This window comes from Benincasa hispida, chromosome 5 (genome assembly GCF_009727055.1).
Source record: "Benincasa hispida cultivar B227 chromosome 5, ASM972705v1, whole genome shotgun sequence".
Classification (NCBI taxonomy): domain Eukaryota; kingdom Viridiplantae; phylum Streptophyta; class Magnoliopsida; order Cucurbitales; family Cucurbitaceae; genus Benincasa; species Benincasa hispida.
The window spans coordinates 32,670,033-32,690,335 of record NC_052353.1 but is presented as its reverse complement, the minus strand read 5'-3'; the positions used below and the strand labels follow the sequence as shown (position 1 = coordinate 32,690,335).

The 20,303-nt window shown below is 33.2% G+C and overlaps 2 protein-coding genes across 5 annotated transcripts in view; one reads left to right on the top strand and one right to left on the bottom strand.

Annotated features, from left to right (window-relative positions):
- The first annotated feature begins 3,101 nt into the window (after positions 1 to 3,101).
- Positions 3,102 to 8,065, top strand: LOC120078259 (guanosine nucleotide diphosphate dissociation inhibitor At5g09550). Its single transcript, XM_039032483.1, has 13 exons — positions 3,102 to 3,321; positions 4,248 to 4,310; positions 4,417 to 4,500; positions 4,743 to 4,850; positions 5,025 to 5,197; positions 5,307 to 5,418; positions 5,538 to 5,618; positions 5,695 to 5,757; positions 6,260 to 6,361; positions 6,527 to 6,651; positions 6,726 to 6,936; positions 7,046 to 7,120; positions 7,845 to 8,065. The coding sequence occupies exons 1-13, from the start codon at positions 3,235 to 3,237 to the stop codon at positions 7,896 to 7,898; spliced, it is 1,338 nt and encodes a 445-aa protein (XP_038888411.1). The 5' UTR covers positions 3,102 to 3,234; the 3' UTR covers positions 7,899 to 8,065.
- Positions 8,066 to 13,169: 5,104 nt separating this feature from the next.
- LOC120078284 (probable ubiquitin-like-specific protease 2A) overlaps positions 13,170 to 20,303 on the bottom strand; it is a 58,330-nt gene continuing 51,196 nt past the window's right edge. For 2 of the 4 annotated variants that reach the window (XM_039032512.1, XM_039032514.1), the window contains 4 exons: positions 18,572 to 18,668; positions 17,534 to 17,653; positions 15,711 to 16,007; positions 13,170 to 14,041 (listed from right to left, as the gene is read on the bottom strand). In XM_039032512.1, the coding sequence (XP_038888440.1) occupies positions 13,502 to 14,041; positions 15,711 to 16,007; positions 17,534 to 17,653; positions 18,572 to 18,668 (1,054 nt within the window). In that variant the 3' untranslated portion in view covers positions 13,170 to 13,501. The remainder of the gene's footprint in view (positions 14,042 to 15,710; positions 16,008 to 17,533; positions 17,654 to 18,571; positions 18,669 to 20,303) is intronic. The other 2 variants (XM_039032511.1, XM_039032513.1) reach the window with 1 other exon arrangement.

The window sequence follows — 20,303 nt, the reverse complement described above, 5'->3', positions numbered from 1 at the left end:
TGAAGCATTGGGTCCAGGATTTGGAGGAAATTCCTCCACTAGATGAATTTTAAGTCGTCGATGACCAAAACTATATTAATCGTATTCTTCCATATCACGTAATTATCGCCATTTAGTTTATCAAATCAAACAAAAAGATTACTACGCTAGTCATTTTGTTAATTAAAAAAAAACACTTATTTTAGATACTTATGCAGACATTCATTTTAATCCAATCAGCTTAGCAAAACGATAATGGACCCAACATCATTTTATCTTGCAATGATACTTCAGTGATTTAAAATAAATACCACCTCAGGGCGAATAGTTATTCCTTCACTAAATTGAGACATTCTCAATCAAATATTTCTGCGAGTATTTTCCCATCACGATGAGCTTTCACATGTATCTGGGAAGGATAGGGCAACCAAACATTTTTGTGAGTGTCATTGGTGATGGTATCAAATTTGTTCTAGGAAATGGAGGACAAGATTCATCTAGTATCACAAGACTATGCTATCCCAGATAATCAACAAACCGAAACCCAATTGCTTGAGAATGTAATGAAGATCAAGTAAATATGTCCACAGAGAGAGCAAATGTACAAGATATCTCACAGGCAAAGCAAGTGTATCAGTGGAGCCATCTAGAGAGAGTAAGAGGAAACGATTGACATTCCAAAATGAAATGATTGACATCATGCGATCAACCGCTAATATATAGTTAGCACACATAGGCAAATTCGTATCATGGCAACGGAGAAGTATGAGTTAGAATTTGGATGTCAAAATGAGGTAGTTGATGCCATATTTTCTATTGATGGGCTGACTGATGATGATAGATGTGACCTTATTGATATCATTGGCACGGACATACAAAAGATGTATTGGTTCCTCATTGTACCGGAACAAGTACAAAAAATGCTATTGCATCCATTTATTTGCTCGGACCCTTTATATTGACCACTTATATTTCAACTCAACACTATATATTTGTGAATTTGTTTTTTGAACCTGACACATGTTTGGTTGTCTCATATTATTTTGTGATGTAAAAAAGAATGTAACTTTACTATACTAGCACCTTGTGAATATCATTATGATATGAAAGATAAATATTTTATACACACTTTGATTTTGACATAAACGATATTATATAAATATAAACTATTAAGTTATTGAATGCTTTAACATTTATGTATAGAACATGTTAATATTTTTTTTATAATAATGTTAAGTTAGCAAGATTAAATACATATAAAAAATCAATTCATAAGTAATTGATGGTTAAAAATGATTGTCGGATAGGAGCAAAAAGTTCATTTTTATTGGAATATGACATGTATTTTGGTGGAAAAATATAATTGTTTTGCAATTGTGTGATTAAAATTAAATATGTTACATTTTTCAAAAAACGAAAAAAAAAATGTTGTCCAATTTTTAATTTGGTATAATTTATTTGGAATATGTTTGGTGTTTAGAAATGGAGAAAAAATATGTTATGTAATTGAGTGTTAAAAAATTGAATTGAAAATTTTGTGTTTAGTATATCAATACTTTATAGAGAATTTGTTGTATTTTAAAAAAAAAATTGAAAGTTTTTTGTTTTTGTCTTAAAAAAATTGGAAAAATATGTGTACAATTTTCAACAATAGCAAATAAATAAATAAATAAAAGACAAAATCATTTTCATTTAGAAAAATTGCACCAAATACTCCAACACAATTCAACTCAGCACTCCAAACATAAACTTTCTGACTCAACTCAATTCAACTCAGCATCCCAATCACAGACAAAAATTACCAACTCAACTTAACACTACAAACCAAACATAGATAATTTAACTCTCCAAATAATTTATTTCCCTAGATAATAATTACCAACTCAATTTACGTGCCAAACACCCTTAAAGTAATAATTCTATCAATTTAAACTCGAACTTTTGTGAGCATATCAACTTACACCATTTATTACGTTCCATTTAGAAAAACATCATGTAAAATTTATAATTTTATCAATTAAATTCCTAAAATTTCATAAGTTGATCAATTTGGATTCTTAGACTAAATTTCTCTTGAGAATTGTTTACGCATTTGCTCTAATTGTCCATTTTGTTAAATCGATATTTGAAAAAGCGTACACACGTTTGAGAATTGATGCATAGATGAACTTCAAAGGTAATCGCAATGAAAGATCTAAATTTATTGACTGGACTTTAATGGGTTTAAATTAATATTTTGTCTTTAGCTTTGATATTTGACCTTAACTTTGGGGGTTGTATCAATGAAAATCCTAAACTTTCACAAGTGTCTCTCTTCTCCAAATTTGATTCAGTCAATACCATGTGAAACTTATAATTAAAGTCAATTAAACTCTCAATTTTTCAAAAGTCAATCAATTTAAACCCTTTATTACGATTATCTTTGAAAATCATTCCTGCATTAGTTCCCAAATGTGTGTAGATTTTTTCAAATGTTGGTTTTACAAAATGGACGATTAGAATAAATGCATGAATGAGTTTGAAAGAAACTTCTATTTACTCTAAATTGATTCATTTATGAAAGTTTAAAGGTTTAATTGATACAATTAGAAGTATTATAGAAGTTTTTCGAACAGAACGTAATGAAGGATGTAAATTGATACAATTACAAAAGTTCAAGATGTAAATTTGTACCATTATTAGTTGGGGGTTGATACAACCTCTAAAGTTTAGGGATAGAAGTTGGTACTTTCCTTTAATTTTATTTGGTCTAAATGCTATTTTAGTTATTGTACTCTTGACTTTAGTTTATTTTGGTTTATTTTTACAATGTTTATTTTGGTTTCTATATTCTCAACTTTAGTTCATTTCAGTCCTTGTTATCTAAAAAAGAGATCATTTTGGTTCTTGTATTTTTTTAAAGTACAAGGATCAAAATGAACATTTTGAAAGTATATAAACTAAAATGAACAAAAACAAAAAATACAAGGACCGAAATAGTAATTAAACAATTTTATTTGAACAAATTTATTAATTGAGAAAGAGAGATTTAACTATAGCGCGTGGTGTACACGCACATTTCTCAGCGTGAAAGTAGAACACACATGCATTGTTTCCCGTTACTCTCGTTGGTTCCCGCTAAAGACTTGTTCCAGATTCCCCACTTCAAAACCCCCACTCTCTTCTATTTCACCATTCTTCTCTCAAATCCTTCTTCCATCTCTCTCTCTCTCTCTCTCTCAATTTTCCTCTTCCTTCCATCCTCTTTCTGCAACCATGGATGAAGAATACGACGTCATCGTTCTCGGTACCGGCCTTAAGGAATGCATTCTCAGCGGCCTTCTTTCCGTCGATGGCCTCAAAGTATTCTCTTCTCTCTAACCTTCTTTTTGTATCATTATCAGTTTCGAATTGTTAGATGATATAATTGAATTCTCCTTCACCCATCTAATGGGTCAGGTCGATTGGTGATTTAAGATGGTATCTAACTAGATGGCCTAGGTAAGTCATGTGTTTAAGCTCAGTGAATTTCGTTGAATCTCTGTTGATCTAATGGCTTTGGGAAGAAATTGCGTGTGGTTTGTGTGAAATGTGAATCCTTTGTTTAGGATTAGGAATGTATAGAACCGATGTTGAAACTATTGTCGATCATTACTGTGATTTGTATTTTCGATAGATCTGTGATATGTAGATGTTTATGAATTTGGCGTTTGGAAAATCTGGTGAGGATGATAAATGGAGTTTGTAATGATGTAGTTGTATCGTTGGTGTACGAGAGTGTTGAACTCCTGAGGATGAAGTTTGTTTCGCTTTTCGCTAATGGTTTGAGGAATTTTTGGTTCGCGGTTGTTTTTTGTTTAAATAATTCTTGTCAATCACTGCTGGGTTTTGCTGTTTTGAATACACTTGAGAAACCTTATGTTTATGGTCTTTCTTTTTTTTAATTTCAATCATAGTAATTGTTTGTTTGGCCAGTATTCTATCTTTGCCTGAATTTTTTCTTTTGAGCTGCTAATTGATTTAGAACTATTTGGGAGGAACAACTTTTCTGCTATGGATAAATGTTTTTCAAAAATTTGTTTTCCTAAAACAATTTGTTTTTGTTGTAAAATCATCACATTTTGAAGAACGGTTTCAAGCACACATAATCTTTGAATAACTTACGACTCTTCTTTTGGGACATTTTCCTTGTCTAAGAATCTGTTCTTTGCCTGGTCTGGTCTTGAACATGGAGACTTTAGACTTTTCCCCCTTGATTTTGGGATTAAACCAGTAATCTTCTGGAACAGGTACTTCATATGGATAGAAATGATTATTATGGAGGAGCATCAACCTCTCTTAATCTCATACAGGTTGATTATAATCAAATTCATGGTTTAAGCTTCCAATTAATTAGAATTCTTATTCCCTTGACCAAATTTTCTGGTCTAAATTAAATGTTTCTCTTCCCCCTTACAGCTCTGGAAGCGCTTCAGGGGGAATGATAAGCCTCCAGAACAGTTGGGCTTGAGCAAAGAGTACAATGTTGATATGATACCCAAGGTAGGTACATAATTTTTCTCCATTGTCATGCTATGTTTGATATGATACCGAAGGATGGTTGTTTTTAAAATTTGGCTCTTACCTCAAATATGTTTAGAGAAAAAAATACAATAGGAAATAAAATATATTGTTAATAAACGAACATAATTTCTAAAACCAGAGAGCTATAAACAAATTGTTATAGAAGGGACTTACGTGTTAGGGTCGATCTGAGCGATTCTGTCCATTTTTTTCCTCCATAGTTCATGATGGCCAACGGAGGTTTGGTACGAGTGCTCATCCACACAGACGTTACCAAATACCTACACTTCAAGGCTGTTGATGGTAGTTTTGTGTACAACAAGGGAAAGGTAAACTGAATGCTTATAGAAAGTTTCCCTTGTTGTTTCTATTTTTTATTTGTTTCTTTCTTAATAATAACAAAGATGAAAGAAAGAAATGTTAGGCTGTTAGTGTATCTGATAAACTTACTTGTCTACACATTGCTGTTTTTTTTTTTTTTTTTCCTTTTTTCTATTCTTCAGATTTACAAAGTTCCAGCTACTGATGTTGAAGCTCTGAAGTCACCACTGATGGGACTTTTTGAGAAACGTCGTGCTCGAAAGTTCTTCATTTATGTCCAAGATTATGAAGAGAGTGATCCAAAATCTCACGAAGGATTAGATTTAAGCAAAGTTACAGCTAGAGAACTCATCACGTGAGCATGTCTTTTCCCTCATACTGTTCATATACTAGATTCGATGTTGCCACTTTTATTTTGAGTGGAAGAGAGTCTTTTCATTCATTCTCCTGATTTTGTATTGCAGGAAGTATGGGCTAGAAGATGATACAATTGACTTTATTGGGCATGCTTTGGCACTACATTTTGACGATAGTTATTTGGATGGGCCAGCATCGGATTTTGTGAAAAGAATGAAAGTAAAAAGACTGTCTTTTATGCTTTTTACTCTTTACTTTCGCCCATGCATATGTTCTAAAATTACAAATCAAAATTGAAAATCCTGCACTGCATTATATCAGACATTTGTTGTATATAGCTTTACGCAGAATCTTTGGCACGGTTCCAAGGAGGATCTCCCTATATCTATCCACTCTACGGACTTGGAGAGTTACCTCAGGTATGTTTAGAGCTTTAAATTTTTTAATATCATACAAGTGAAATTTTCTCATCATGTTATTTTAAATTTCTGGCAGGCATTTGCCCGTTTAAGTGCCGTTTATGGTGGAACTTACATGCTTAACAAACCAGAATGCAAGGTAAACTGAGAGTGTACCTCACTAACAGTTGCCTTTTAGCCTAAGCTCTGTAAACTTCTTGATCCTCATCATGTTCATCATAAATCATTGCCTACTATGTAACTTAAAAGCTAGAAGTAATTGCTTTCTGCTGAAAAAGGTAAGAATTAATAGCTTATCAGTAAATGCATCTCCATACTCCCATTATTCATAGCTATTTTGAAGAAGGAAACAGTGATATTTGACTGCTGGAGAATGAATTAGAAAATACTAAGTTTATAATGAAACTAACCGTTTAAGCCTTTGAAGTTTAACGTAGTACTAAGTCATCATCAACAAAACTGCACTTCTGTTATTTGCTTTAATGCGACAATTCAACTTGATGTTGGTCACAAAAATGTTTATCTATACTACTACTTTCTTGATCTTACTCTTTTTATTATGTTGATGCCAGTGAATAATTAGTGCCTTCTGAACATCCCGCATTTGATTCTTTTGAGATTAATCGATCTTTGGATAACAGGTCGAGTTTGATAGCGATGGGAAAGCTTACGGTGTGACTTCCGAAGGGGAAACTGCTAAATGCAAAAAAGTTGTTTGTGATCCATCGTATCTGCCAGACAAGGTAACTCTCGACATCGAAAAAGTTTTAACCTATGGATTATTGTGCAGAATCAACCACATTGGTTATAAACCATTAACCAAGAAGGCCAATAACTGATATCTATAATATATATGCTAGAGAATTGCTTATATTTTATCTGCCGGACCCACTCTATTGATTCAACAGGTTAAAAAGGTTGGAAAAGTAGCTCGTGCAGTTTGTATAATGAGTCATCCAATCCCAGACACCAATGATTCTCATTCAGCTCAAGTTATCCTGCCCCAAAAGCAACTTGGCCGTAAATCAGACATGTAAGTGTCTATGCCAAAACATTACAAACATTTTCTTGCATTACATGACATGAAATGGTTTTGTTTTATTGTAGGTACCTCTTCTGTTGTTCATATGCACACAACGTTGCTCCAAAAGGAAAATTCATTGCTTTCGTTTCGACAGAAGCAGAGACCGATAATCCTGAGGTTGAATTGAAGCCGGGGATTGACCTCCTTGGGCCTGTTGATGAGATATTCTATGAAACTTATGACAGATATGTTCCCACAAATAATCATGAAGCAGATAATTGCTTCATATCTACGGTAAAGTTCACAATTCTATTTCTTCCATTCTCATAAAAGAAATTGTTAGAGACGAATGAAAAGCATATTGACATGTTTAACGATCTTTGAACATTGGTTTTTAATGCAGAGTTACGATGGAAGTACCCATTTTGAGTCTACAGTAACAGATGTGCTTGCCATGTACAGCAAGATCACTGGAAAGGTAATAGACGTCGCTACTAATTTTCTTACCACTCACATAGATCATTTTGAAACGGTTCGAATTTCTTTTGAAAAGTTTTGACTAGAATTTTCCGATGGTTTTAGAAACGTAGGACCTGTTTAGATTCAATAGGGAAAAAAAAGATTATAAAGAATAATCACTTTTATTTAAATTCTATCGATAAAAATTGTATACAATAAATTTTGAGAGTGTCTCAAAAGGTATTTCAAATGATTGACAAATACTTTCGTTTTTTTCAAAATGACTTAGTTTTAGAATCAAACACTTGAAAAATTAATCCAAACACACTACGTAAAAACCTAATCATGAACAAACTTAGCTTCTGGTTAATAATGATTTTATTTTTAGTTTTCTGTTTTTGAAACTTAGATTTGTTTTCTCATAAATTTCATTCTATAGTTTTTACATTTTTTTTGTTATTTTAGAAACACTCGAATTCTTAGTCATGTTCTAAACATAAAAATTAGTTTTTGAAAACCATATATATATATACTTTAGTAGAAAGTGGATAGAAAAACGAGGAAACTTATTGGTAAAAATAATGTTTGTAAGCTTAATTTTTTAATATCAAATCGGGTCCCTAATTTTTTAAAAAAAATATAGAGTTAAAAACAAAACAGTTATTAAAAAAGAAAAAAAATCTGTTATTTGGTTATTAATACTGTCTATTTAAATTAACTGTGTGATATATGGATGGTGTCAGGCCCTTGATCTTTCTGTGGATCTCAGTGCTGCAAGTGCTGCTGCTGAAGAATAAGATCATTATTGTGCCAATTCTTAAGAGAAAAAAGAAATATTTTTGTTTGTTTGATTTCTTTCTAATTTATTGTTTTTTTTTTTCTTAATTTTTTCTACAAGCCACTTTCTGCATCCCAAGTGTGTTGCTCATTTTAATCTAATGGATTCCAAATATCTTCAGATGTCGATTCCCATCCATTATTACTATCTTTTCCTTCACGTATAAATTCTCATTATAATTCTAGTTCTTGCCATTACCAACATATATATATATATACTTACATACATACGGCTCGTTTCATCTCAATTTTTCTTTTTCTTTTTTTGTTCTACTTTTATTCCTTGTTTGTATAAAGAGAAGAATTTAAGAATAGTAACTCATCAAGTCAAATAATACAATAATCTAATGGCATGACAAATGTTGAATAGAAGTTGCATGTAAAATGTACTCGAAATGTTCCCCTTATTTTTATCTCTTAAAACAACTTTGCATAAGAAAACTGTGTTTAGCAAATAAAAAAACTATGCACATAAAATGGTAATGCGTGTGGACTCACTATTTTGAAATTAGAGATTTGATCTTCTATTTTTGTAAAAAATAAAATATGAAAAAGTGATTCGAGTTGATTAATTCTGACTTTATAATCCTAATTCACTTTTTTTTCTTTTTAATCTCAAACCCTAATACATGCACAATCTGACTCTATGACCATCTTTGTATGGGCGCTCATTCTTTTTGTTTATTAGATAGGTTAATTATATAAGACTATTGAAATTTCAATTGTAATCTACTTTCAAAGCCTTATTTTAATTCTTCAACTTACATTGTCCCAAAATATCCTTGAAGAATAAATATTTAAAATGATGAATGAAAATTGACGTGATATATTTTTATGGTGTAAAATAAAGGAAAGACATATGAGACATAGAAGTTCTCATTTACGTCATTGAATGAATGAGGTTTAAATGATGTCAAACATATCACTTTAATTGAAATGCATGGCAATGACAACCTTAAGTTGCCAAAATGAACATAACTCAAATAGTATAATGTTTATGCTATCGGTCTCAAGATCAGAGGTTCAATTCTCTCATTCCACATATGGTTAAAAAAACAAAAAGAGAAAAAGGGAACAATCCCCGATATTTATTTATTATTTTTATTTAAAATTTAATTAAAATTGTGTATTTATATTGAAAATGTAAATATTTTATGTTAAAAGTTAGTACTATTACTGTTTTTTTAAAAAAAAAAATTTAAAGGGATTTTCAAAAATAGAAAAATAAGAAAAACTATTTACATAAAATAACAAAATTTAATCTTCTTTGATAGAGGATGATCTTGATAGAAGTCTATCAGAATAGTGATAGAAACGAATAGAATTCTATCATTGATACTATGTGACAAACGATGATAAAAGTGTATTAATTTTTTTTTACTAATTCTACAAATAGTTTGATATTTTTTTCTATTTGTGAACCTTTTTCTTATTTTAATGTATAATTTTAAAAAAAACAGAATAGCATTTCTTATTGTAAATTGAATAATGAATTAAGTTGTTTTCTTAAGAAAAAAACTAACATCAACAATCTAACATAAAGTAGCTTACCACTTTATACATATATGTGTGTATACATACTCATACATATATGTATTTATATATATATATATATATGTTATAAAAATAATAAACAATATATATTTAGGGTGGTTCAAGATCAGTGATCCCCCATCCCTAATTGCAAACCCAAATTAAATCTTCAATTTGACCCCATATCTGATCAAACCAAAGATTCTTCGTCTTAATCAGATGAGGACTTATGGGGACTTTTGCAATTCCTAGGTCCTTAATAATAATAATAATAATAATAATAAAACTTATCGATTAGATTTAAAATTGAATTTAAGACATTAATTATCATGTCAAAACACAAACATTATTATACATATGGTAAAATAACAAATATTTAATATTCATAACTATTGAAATAATATCTACCATCCAAATAAACAAAAAGTAATAATAGATCAATATTCAAGGTGGTTGGGGGATCGAGAATCCGAATTAAATCCTCAATTTGACTCCATATCCAATCAAACAAGGGATTCTCTACTCCAATCAAGTCGGGATATGTGAATTCCGAATCCTAATTTTACACTTAAATGTGTTTTCTTTTTAAATTATCGTAATTTTCCACTTAATTGTGTGTCCCTATTTAAATTTGTATAAATAAGTTGAGTTTTAATTGGTGAAATTGTAATGAAATTTGTATAATAAGTAGGTTTATGAGAAAGTTAGTGTGAAATGGTGAAGAATGAATGGGGATTTGAAAAAAAAAATATGGACATTAAGTTTGGAAAATTTGGGAAAAATTGGCTAAGTATGGAAAATTTATGTGAAATGCGTGTTGTGCACAAAGCACTGGAAGGCAAGTGACTAGTGGCACAATCGTGTAGAAATTGCACGGAGACAAACAATGTTCGCAGTAGCTAAGAGTGAGATCATTGAGAGCAAGATTTTGAGCAAAAAAGATTGGAGAGAAAAGTTGGAGAGAAAGATTAGAGAGAAAGATGGAAAGAAAGATGGAAAGAAAATGGGAGAGAGCGAGATTGGAGAGAAAGTTGGAGAGGAACCGGGAGAGAGCGAGATTGGATAGAAAATGGGAGAGAGCGAGATGGGAAAGAGCAAGACCAGCGAGAAAGAGGAAGAGAGCGAGATTTTGAGCTACAAAGTTGGAGAGGGCGAGAATGGAGAGAGCGAGACCAGCGAGAAAGTGGGAGAGAGCGAGACCAGCCTGTGTGTCAGCCACACCTTGTCCGGTGCTGCATTTGAACGTCATGCCCACACCTCGCCTATGCATTGAATGGCCAAGCAAGCTTCTGGGTGATGTATTTGGACGCGTTAAGGTGGATTATGCATTTAAATACCCTAATTTGAATACAAACAAAGCTTGAAGACATAAGAGCAAACGTCAACTAAAATCTAGGTGTCCAATTAAGAGAAATTCTTAAACCCTAAGAAATTGTGTTGGATGCGTTTGGGAAGAATACATTGAACCAAGGTGAAGTCAGCTTACGTTGATAAAGGAATGATTAAACATTTGGTCATGCAGCCAAGTAGGTGTTGTCAACACCACGAGAGATTTGAACGCCTATAAATAGAGTTTTGGGATTTCATTTTCAAATAAAAAAATCATAAATTTCGTAGAGAAAGTAAAGGGCAGTGAGGGTTCAGAGAAATGTGTCAACTTGGACGAGGAGATCTTCCAATATACTCGTGAGTTTGGAGTGATTCCAAAGCCATCTGAAAGCTCTGAAAATCTAGTTTTCAAAGTAGGGCTGCCGGAGGAAAAAGCTCAAAGGAACTGGACTGGAGGTTGAGAAGAAGGCAGAAGGGTCAGACTGTCGGATTAGTCTGGGCCAGTCTTGAAGGTTTTGATATTCCGGCCAAACCACGAGGAATTCTGAGCTGCAAGTTTAGGGTAAGATTCCTGGGACATTTTAGAATAAGTTTGTAGAAGGAAGTATTTCAAAATAAGGTTTAGAACTATGAGTAATCTAAGTTGTAAGTTGAATCTGGATTCTAGGGGTGAAAAGGAGCCCGAGGAGCTACTAGAGTGAAAAGCTCCTAAGAAATCGAGGTGAGTGGCTAAAATGTTTCGAAACTAAAATGTTTTTAAGCTGTTTTGGATTACAAACTTTATAGAAAGCCAAACAGGATACTGAAGTGCGATGCCGAAGTACAAGGAGAAGGCATCCACCCAACTAGATACTAAAGTACAAGGAGAAAGATATCTATTGGTACTGAAATACGTTTGAGAAGGTATCTTAGTAGCTCGATACTGAAGTAACAAGGAGAAGGTATCTGAGCAGTAGTACCTAATGTGACCAAAGGTGAATAAAGTCAAAGATTGAGCAAAAAGTTCTCTCTGGACTAGTAGTTGGTGTTGTTTCTCTCTCCCCCCCCCCCCCCCCCCCCCCAATAAGTAGCAGTCAAATCCTCTGAAGATAGCTCAGTATCTGCTCCGCCACTAAACGACCAAAAGACTTGTAACCATTTGCTAGGTGGTTACAGTTAATATTGTACACATGTTTGTTTTGGTTCATATAGGGACTAGGGTTTGTGGGTTTTGGGACTTGTAAATCTAGTGTTGTAATGACTCTAAACATATTATGTTTCTAAGTTAATAAATTATAGGTCTAAAGACATCCCGTTGCATATGAATTGTATTTGGTATCAGAGTTACTCCGCAAGAGTTTTTAGGCAGTAAGTGTCAACCTAAGGGTTGATAACTACTGCAATCACGCCATTCTCTAGGCTAAGAGGGTGGTTTGGGGCGGGGTGCGACAGGATCTATGGAAACCGAGACAAACGAAGATTATTGGAACCCACCGATGAACTCAGCTGTCCAACTATCAGCTGCTGTCACGTTATCGTCGTCGCGAGAATTCTCATAGCCATATAAAAACCAGCACTTTTTGGTGAATCATCATCGGAAAATTTTGCCATTCCTAGGTCCTGACATAATAAAAATAATAATAATAATAAACTTATCTACTTGATTTAAAATTGAATTTATGATATTAATTATCATATTTATCCAAACACAAACATCTCATACATTTAAATAACAAATATTTGATATTTATAAATATTGAAATAAAATCTATCATCCAAATAAACCATAAGTACATTTGATTAATTCTTTTAAATTATTATTAAGTTTATTCTTAAAACAATAGACGGGACTTTTAATTAAGTCTGGTTTTTAGGTAAGTAAAGATGGTTTTAGCATTTGTTGTTACATTTGTTATTTTGGATACAAAAATTGGATTGGGTCAAAGAAAATTTCAAGGACAAATATCAATTTATATCCTTAAACTTTGAAATTTGTATCAATTTAAACATTAAACTAAGAATTGTATCAATTTAAACCCTAAACTTTGAAATTTGTATCAATTTAAACCCCAAACTTACATTCATAAATATATCCAAATAAAACACGATAGAAGGTTTAACTTGATACAATTATGAAAGTTCGGGATTTAAACTAATACACTTATAAAAATTTAAGGTTTAAATTGATACAATTATAAATTTGGAGTTTAAATTGACACAATCCCCAAAGTTACACAATTATTAGTTCAAGGTTTAAATTGATACAAACCTAAAGTTTAGAAGTATAAGTTGATATTTACATAAATTTCTAATACTATAATAATACTTACTATTTCCATTCATAATTTGACACATCATCGAAGGATATATTATATATTATTCATTTATTTCGTAAACCACACGTAATTCTTTAAATTCTATTTTTGTAGCAGACAATGAATGGAGGTAGTATGAAAAATTGTCTATACGGCTACGGTATTAGAATTTTCCCCACTTGGGTCATTACAATCCATATAGCCAAGTGTCAAGATGATTATATGCTTAAGTTCCTATATTCACAAACAGACCGTAACTTTACAAAGGCTATCGAAACGAGATTCTTCTATCCAAAACATATATACAACCTATCTTAAGTCATTCAAGATCAGGTAATGAAAATTTTCAGTTATTCCAGAATATGGCTTCTAATGAGTTGGATTAATTTCCCCTTGAACCCTAAACTCTAGCTGGGCCTATTGGAACAATGCTGCTTGCTAGAATCAAATGTTGGATGTTCATTGCTTAGGATCAGATCATGTTGTCTATTATCACTTGAGTTTGCGGTAGATTCAACCACTTGCTTTGATAGGAACAAATTGTTCCTTGAGGAGGAAGAAACGTCGATCTCAATTCCGTCATTTCTTTCATTTCCCTCCTCCTCTGAGTCTTCTACTACACAAGTGACAAGTTCTTCACTTGAGCTGGTTAAGATCAATGGTTCATTATCTGCTTCAGTTGGATGGTTCAGACTCTTTGTTTCTTGAGGTGTGCAATCTCGCCCCAATTCGAATGTGGTTTGCGATTCACGATGCAATGGCCGAGGTGACGGTGTTCTACCTGTATCTTTTATGTTTCTAGAAAATCTCCCCTCCCAAGATATTTCTAATTCTGTAAATTGTTGGCCAAAGCTGAAGGCTGATGAACATTCAGAAACTGCCGAAGCTTGGTGGCGATCTTCCAAGCATTGTGGTGATTCATCAGCTATTTCACCCTTCTCCTCTTCCTGCCCCCCAAAAAGGAAACAAAAACTTTTATTTTGATAAATTGAAATAAAAAACAATAGTGAAGGAATGGGATCAAACACCCTGCAATTTTTAGGGATATATCATTACTACTAATCAAATCATAAGAACTGTAATTTTGAGAAACTATAGAATAAAGGTAAGATATTCGATCTAACTCATGTTGCACCTACTCATGCCCATAAAAAGTAATAACAATTTCTATCAATGAGTTAACTAAACTTGGGGTCATTTAGATTGACTTACGAAAAAAGTGTGTTCTTTAAAAAATTCATTATTATTTAAACACTTTTGACAAAAGTCGTTGAAAATACACATCAAAAGTTATTTTGAGTGGTAGCCAAACACTCCAATTTTTTCCAAAATGACTTATTCTTTAAATTAACCACTTGAAAATGCATTCCAAACACATTAGTTGAAGGTATCATATTATCATCCTCTATTTCAATCACACTAATGGCCATTTCAGAAAAGACAAATAAATGACTTGTTCATCTTTCATGAAAATGAGTAAAAGCTTTTGGGGCTAAAAATCTTAGTATAACCTAATTTATTCTCCAGCCTTCTATCACATTATTTTCAACTAGTGTTACGTAATGGATCAACATCAATTTTGTTAGGGTCGGACAGTCTTATTTTAGAAGTCTCATTATCCTTTGTTCTAAGGTTGCCATAGCTATTTTAAATATGTTTTCCACTACTAAGCTCACTCATGATCTCAATTATTGTGTTCCATTACTTTCATAATTGTTGTATGTTTCATAAGGTATATTTTGTTAATTAGCTTTAATTGGTAAATGATTGATAGAATTAGGTATTGTTTCCTCGTATGTTGTTTCCTTTTTTGTTTTCCTTGTTTATTGCTATTTAGACTAGTCTTGTATTCATCTTTTCAAGCAAGGAGGACGAGCATTATTCTTACTGTTATCAATTACATATTGTTACATTTTTTTTTATAACTACTCTCATGTACTTCATTATATCCAATGACAAGTTTGGGCTGCTTTTTCATTTTTATACCTTTTTCCTACTTGGTCTGTCTTTTATCAAACCCGTTTGAATGTAAGGACTAAATTAGAATGAACCTCAAACTAGAGAAAAAAATGGTATTAGAATGGATCTCAAACTAGAGAAAAAATAGTATTTTAACCTTTTTTATATATACTTTTTTTCTTTTCATCATCCCAAGCGAGAGCAAGAGGAGCATCAGAAGGAGGAGGATGGTGTTCTTTTCTTGTCTATGCCATTATTTCTCCTAGTCATAGGTACCATTTGTTGACTTATCAATCTTTGTATCTGTTCTAGTTTCTACTCAACAACTTGAAAGAGTATAAACAATTATCTTTGTAACAAGTTGACAGTACTCCTCAAAGCGACTTTTGAAATAACTGGCACATAATTCAAATCTACCCTAAAATTCAGGGACCTTATCATGACGTATTTAGCACCCATTCTCCACTCCATCCCAAAAATCATCATTGCATCTAAATTGAAGACCACATGTTATGCTGGCAGAGACTAGGCAAACTAACGTTTCATTGTCAAACTAGTATACCTATAGTATGCAATCACATCCTCCATAACCAATGACTTTGAATCAATAAGCAAACGAGAAGTATAGCCATCATATGAAAGAAAACACTAAATTACCTCAATAGGTGGCATAACACTCCCTGATTGTCTTCCTATTCGTTGATAATTTGTATCAGATGATACTTTATACACCGATCCAAATTCTTTTCCAACACTTGAGAAATTGTCAGAATGAGTCATTGTGAAAATATGTGCCTCTCCAAGGTCAGAATCACTGGCATCGGAAGAAGGATATTTACCAATGCTACCAGAAAGTTCCTTTGCTTGATTACTGACCATGATTTCATAAATTAACTGTAGTATATGTGCACGTTTTAGAGAAACCTCCATAGGATGGAACCAATTCTGGCTTAGCTGGAAATCGTATTAATGTTAGACATACAGAAACCAACACAAATAAAGGCAAACACAATGATAGTAACCAATGTAAGGCCATTGAAGGATTAAGGTTCAGTACTTGTATCATACATATAACAATTTCTACCGAACGCTAAAGGCACCGGAACTGGAGGAGGTACCCATTAAGGTACTAACTGCCTAAGTGCTAAATAAATATAATGTTGAGAAATTGCATGATGGAAAATATTGATGAAATAGCATGTTAAAGTAACTGATAACGTTACGTAAATTGATAACTTGTAATGTACGCACCCGTGTTCTTATGGGTTCTTGATGCCGAATTTTGGTTAAGAACCAGTGTGCCAGTATGCTGGAAATCTTGTGAGAGAATGCATGATTCTATGTCTAATGTACACTTGATAGTTTGGATGACATGTTCTGATTGATGATGTTAAGTATGCTTGTGAGAACATTAAACTTGGGTTGTGCTTGTATTGAGTTATTACGTGTTTGGCTTATGAGAATGGTGAATAAGAATGGACACAACGACGATGATGAATGAGACAAAGAATGTGATGACAATAGAAAGTGAAGATGTAGAGGTAGCCCTATTAGATTGAGTAGACTGATAAGAGGAGTATATCTACGAGGGAAGGAGATCCCACAATGGATTCCTAACTCGCCTTGATAACAACAAAAATAAAACTATCATTGTCAATTGATGTGATTCCAGATCATACTCTAGTTGGGTGCAGCCTCCAGATGAATTGGTTATGCCACGATCTCTAATAGTTGGGAGTGCACAAATTTGTTGCAACGGAGGCTCAATTGTGGTACTTTGTTTGTAGAAGGATTGTTACGTGCAAATAAAGTCCCACATTAGCTAGGAAAAAAAGAGATTCATGATATATGAGTGAGAACAATTATCTCCATTGATATGAGTAGGTATATCTTTGTTCGAAAGGAGGAGATCCCATAACGTGATCTATGCTCATGCTCTCTCAGGATGTTCCCAACTCGCCATGATAAGAGAAAACAAAACTCTCATTGTCAATCAATGTGAACAATGCTCATGCTCTATTCAAATGTTGCGTCGAGATTAATTGGTAAAAGCAAGCTATGTCGGAAGTGGTTGAATTTTTTGAGGGAGGCTCAAATATGGAAATTGTTTGAGGGGGGATTGTTAGGTGCAAACAAAGTCCCACATTAGTTTGGAAAAGATAGAGATCTATAGTATATAAGCAAGGACGATTATCTCCATTGGTATGAGTCATTTTAGATGAAATCAAAAGAAAAACGGCGAGACTTTATGCTCAAAGTAGAAAATACCACATCAATGTGGAGATAGGTAGAGGTTGCATTGTACTCAATGACACGCTAAATTTTAGTTTCATTATATGTTTCTATTCAAAGTTAACAATCTTGAATATAAGATGGCAAATATTAAAAAGATAATACTTAATTAAGTGGGTAGAAACCAACAGGATACGCCACATATAGGGGATTTGTAATTTGATCAGATAGAAGGACAAATGACCTACAAAGTTTGAGAACTTCAAGATTTTGAGTGGGTTGAAGTTAACTGGCGCACCCTCCAAAAAAAGTTCCACATAATGGAGTAAGAAGAGACCACAGTCAAATGAATTTTCCTGTTGTGGCAACTGAAAAAACAGCAAAAACAAAAGTCAAGGTTAGACATGGGAACACAATATGCACAATTATCTACTATCAGACAAATGTTCGAAAAAAATTGTTCATGCACAGAGTTTATTTTTGAGTTGACTAACCTCAACCCCCCCCCCACCACCCCACCCCCTCCCAAAAAAAAGAGAAAAACCATTGTGTATATGCCATTGACATTTCAGCTGCACAAAAGTAACATCTTTGTTCTTCGGTCATTGTGGCATTATGCTCCACTCCATTATACTCCACGAGAACACCCATGTGCCACAACGCTATTACAAGGAGACATCAAGAAATTTCATTTATTAAGCTCTTCACCTAGATCATCAATCAAACACAAAACCTGGGAAATCTTCCATCATAGAATCCCCAAATTAATCAAGGTTTTACTGATAACTGTGAGTGTCTGACCAATAAACACGCATCTCAGTGTAAGATAAATATCTTTTATCACATTCTCAAGCTAGAAGTACGTACGCAGCAATAGAATTTCTCTTCAAGATTCTGCCAACGGTAGGCTCAGTCAGAATATTTGGTTGCTTAGTTAGATACCTGAAGACTTAAATCAACCAGCTGTTCAGGAGGGGGGAAAACGGAACCTAGGAGAATGAGGCCCGACTCCATATCCTCCACATATGTTAACATTTAAAAATGGGGACCTCCAAAAGAAACTTCTCAATCAAATAAAAATTTTAGAAAGAAAAAGAAAGATTATATGGTATTATACACTATGAGAAGTATTATTCTTTCATTTTCCGCTCTTTTATTTTATTTCTTTATTTTATTTTATTTTTTTGTGTTGGGGGGTGGGGTGGGCAGAGAGCGGAGGATCTTGACAATGGCAGCATACATTCAAAATCTTAGTTTCCCAGGACTACTTTTGAAAGCTTCAGTACCTCTAGAGGGAAAAATGGCAAGGTTAAGAACATTGCAGAAACATCCTCGTCGTCATCTCCGTCACCATACCTCTCTTTCCACTCTTCACATAAATAACTGTCACATTAGAATCTAAAACATGATTATGCGGTAACTTTTTAGATTAGAATCTCAAAGTACAAAGAATATTACAAAATATAGGCTTTTAAACTAACATCGCAAGAGATCTATAATAATTAGATAAATTAAGATATAAAATTCAAGGAGAAAACAGGAATAAAGGAGAACAAAAGGAGAAAAAATCATTAACACGAAATCAAATACCATAAATAATATTCCTGGTGAAACCCTTGGTGATAACAAAAAAGACAACATTGGTTCTCAATGCAAAAAAAAGCTCCAAAACTATTTCCAGTCAGTTCTCAAGACCAGAAATATATTATTTGTAAATTGTTCAAATTTTTTCTATCTAGGTAGTCTCCTAATACCGTCCAAGAAAGAGGTTCCCTTTTTAGTCACCTACCTTTTATCCCAGTTTAACTTTATTTAGGAGCCATCAACTGAAGTTTAATTAGGAGTCCTTTTAATTCCAAACAGATCTTTAGCCTGCTAAAACCGGCCCAAGAGATCGTGACCTAAATCTATGACCCAATGCATCATAAATGAATTGGAGAGTACAGAAGAAGGGGCATGACGTTATGTTCGGAAGAGAGGGAGTCTGAAGGTCTTTGTGAACTGTTTGGCTAAGTGTCTTGGTTGGAGTGATTCCTAGGTTTCCTGAAATAGCTAACAGTTGTGCTTTTCTTATTGTATCGTTGTTTGGCTAGTTCTTGGGTAATTTTGGATGATTATCAATTGAATATCAATAGAACAGTGTTGTTCTTTCTCTGTTTGTGTGTGTTTCTTGCGAGTGAATTCATGAAGGAAGAACCCTAATATATTGGTATCAAAGCACCGTCAATCCTGGGGAGGTTAAGATAAGTGACTCAGAAAAACAAGAGATGATTGAGGGAAATGAGAAAGACATACTTGGGAGGAAGTGAATGCTGAAGGAGGTCGGGCAGAACCTTTGCAAGGCTCACAACTGAAATGAAGGACAGCCAAGACATAGAACAGTAGCTACAGTTATGCGATTACTTATTTTGAGCTGAGCTTTGTCAGCTACAGATGGATTTATTAAACAAGTCTCAAAGATTTCATCCTTAAGAGTTGGAGATTTCGCTCCAATCATCAAAAGAATGTAATCTTCTGATAATAAGAATTTAAAAAAAAAATCAAACTTATCACCTCCTTTTCTTTTTTTAGTTCATAATTTTTTTTTGAAGAAACTTCAGCTGCAAACAAACTTGAATGATGCAAAGAGATCTACTTAGCTATAGAGAAAGGTAGATACTCCCAAATCCTTATTGACTGAAGAATCAAAATTCCTTTCCATGAGCATGCAATCCCATTTCTAGACTTCCAAAGAAATTCATTCAATATTTCCTAAAAGCCCGACCCCCTTTTCTGGAAATCCAACCAGAACCATAATTGAACTTCGGCACCCCCATTAAAAAGGAAAGAAATCTTAATGAACCAACAAAAAATATTTGAACTTTTAAAGATTGGAAAGCAGCCATTTTCTACAAGCATCTGCTTGCTTAACTTGACACTGTAAGGACAATGCCGAAGTGAGACAAGGGATTGATCCAACCATGATAAATATATTCCAACAAAGTTCATCATGCTCCTAATAGGTTCCACTTGGCCAAG

What these genes read in the sequence shown, in the direction of transcription:
- LOC120078259 (XM_039032483.1), top strand. Translation starts at nt 3,235, where the DNA reads ATGGATGAAGAATACGACGTCATCGTTCTCGGTACCGGCCTTAAGGAA. An exon ending in TTTCCGTCGATGGCCTCAAA is followed by an intron (nt 3,322 to 4,247) that starts GTATTCTCTTCT and finishes CTTCTGGAACAG; the next exon opens with GTACTTCATATGGATAGAAA. An exon ending in TTGTGTACAACAAGGGAAAG is followed by an intron (nt 4,851 to 5,024) that starts GTAAACTGAATG and finishes TCTATTCTTCAG; the next exon opens with ATTTACAAAGTTCCAGCTAC.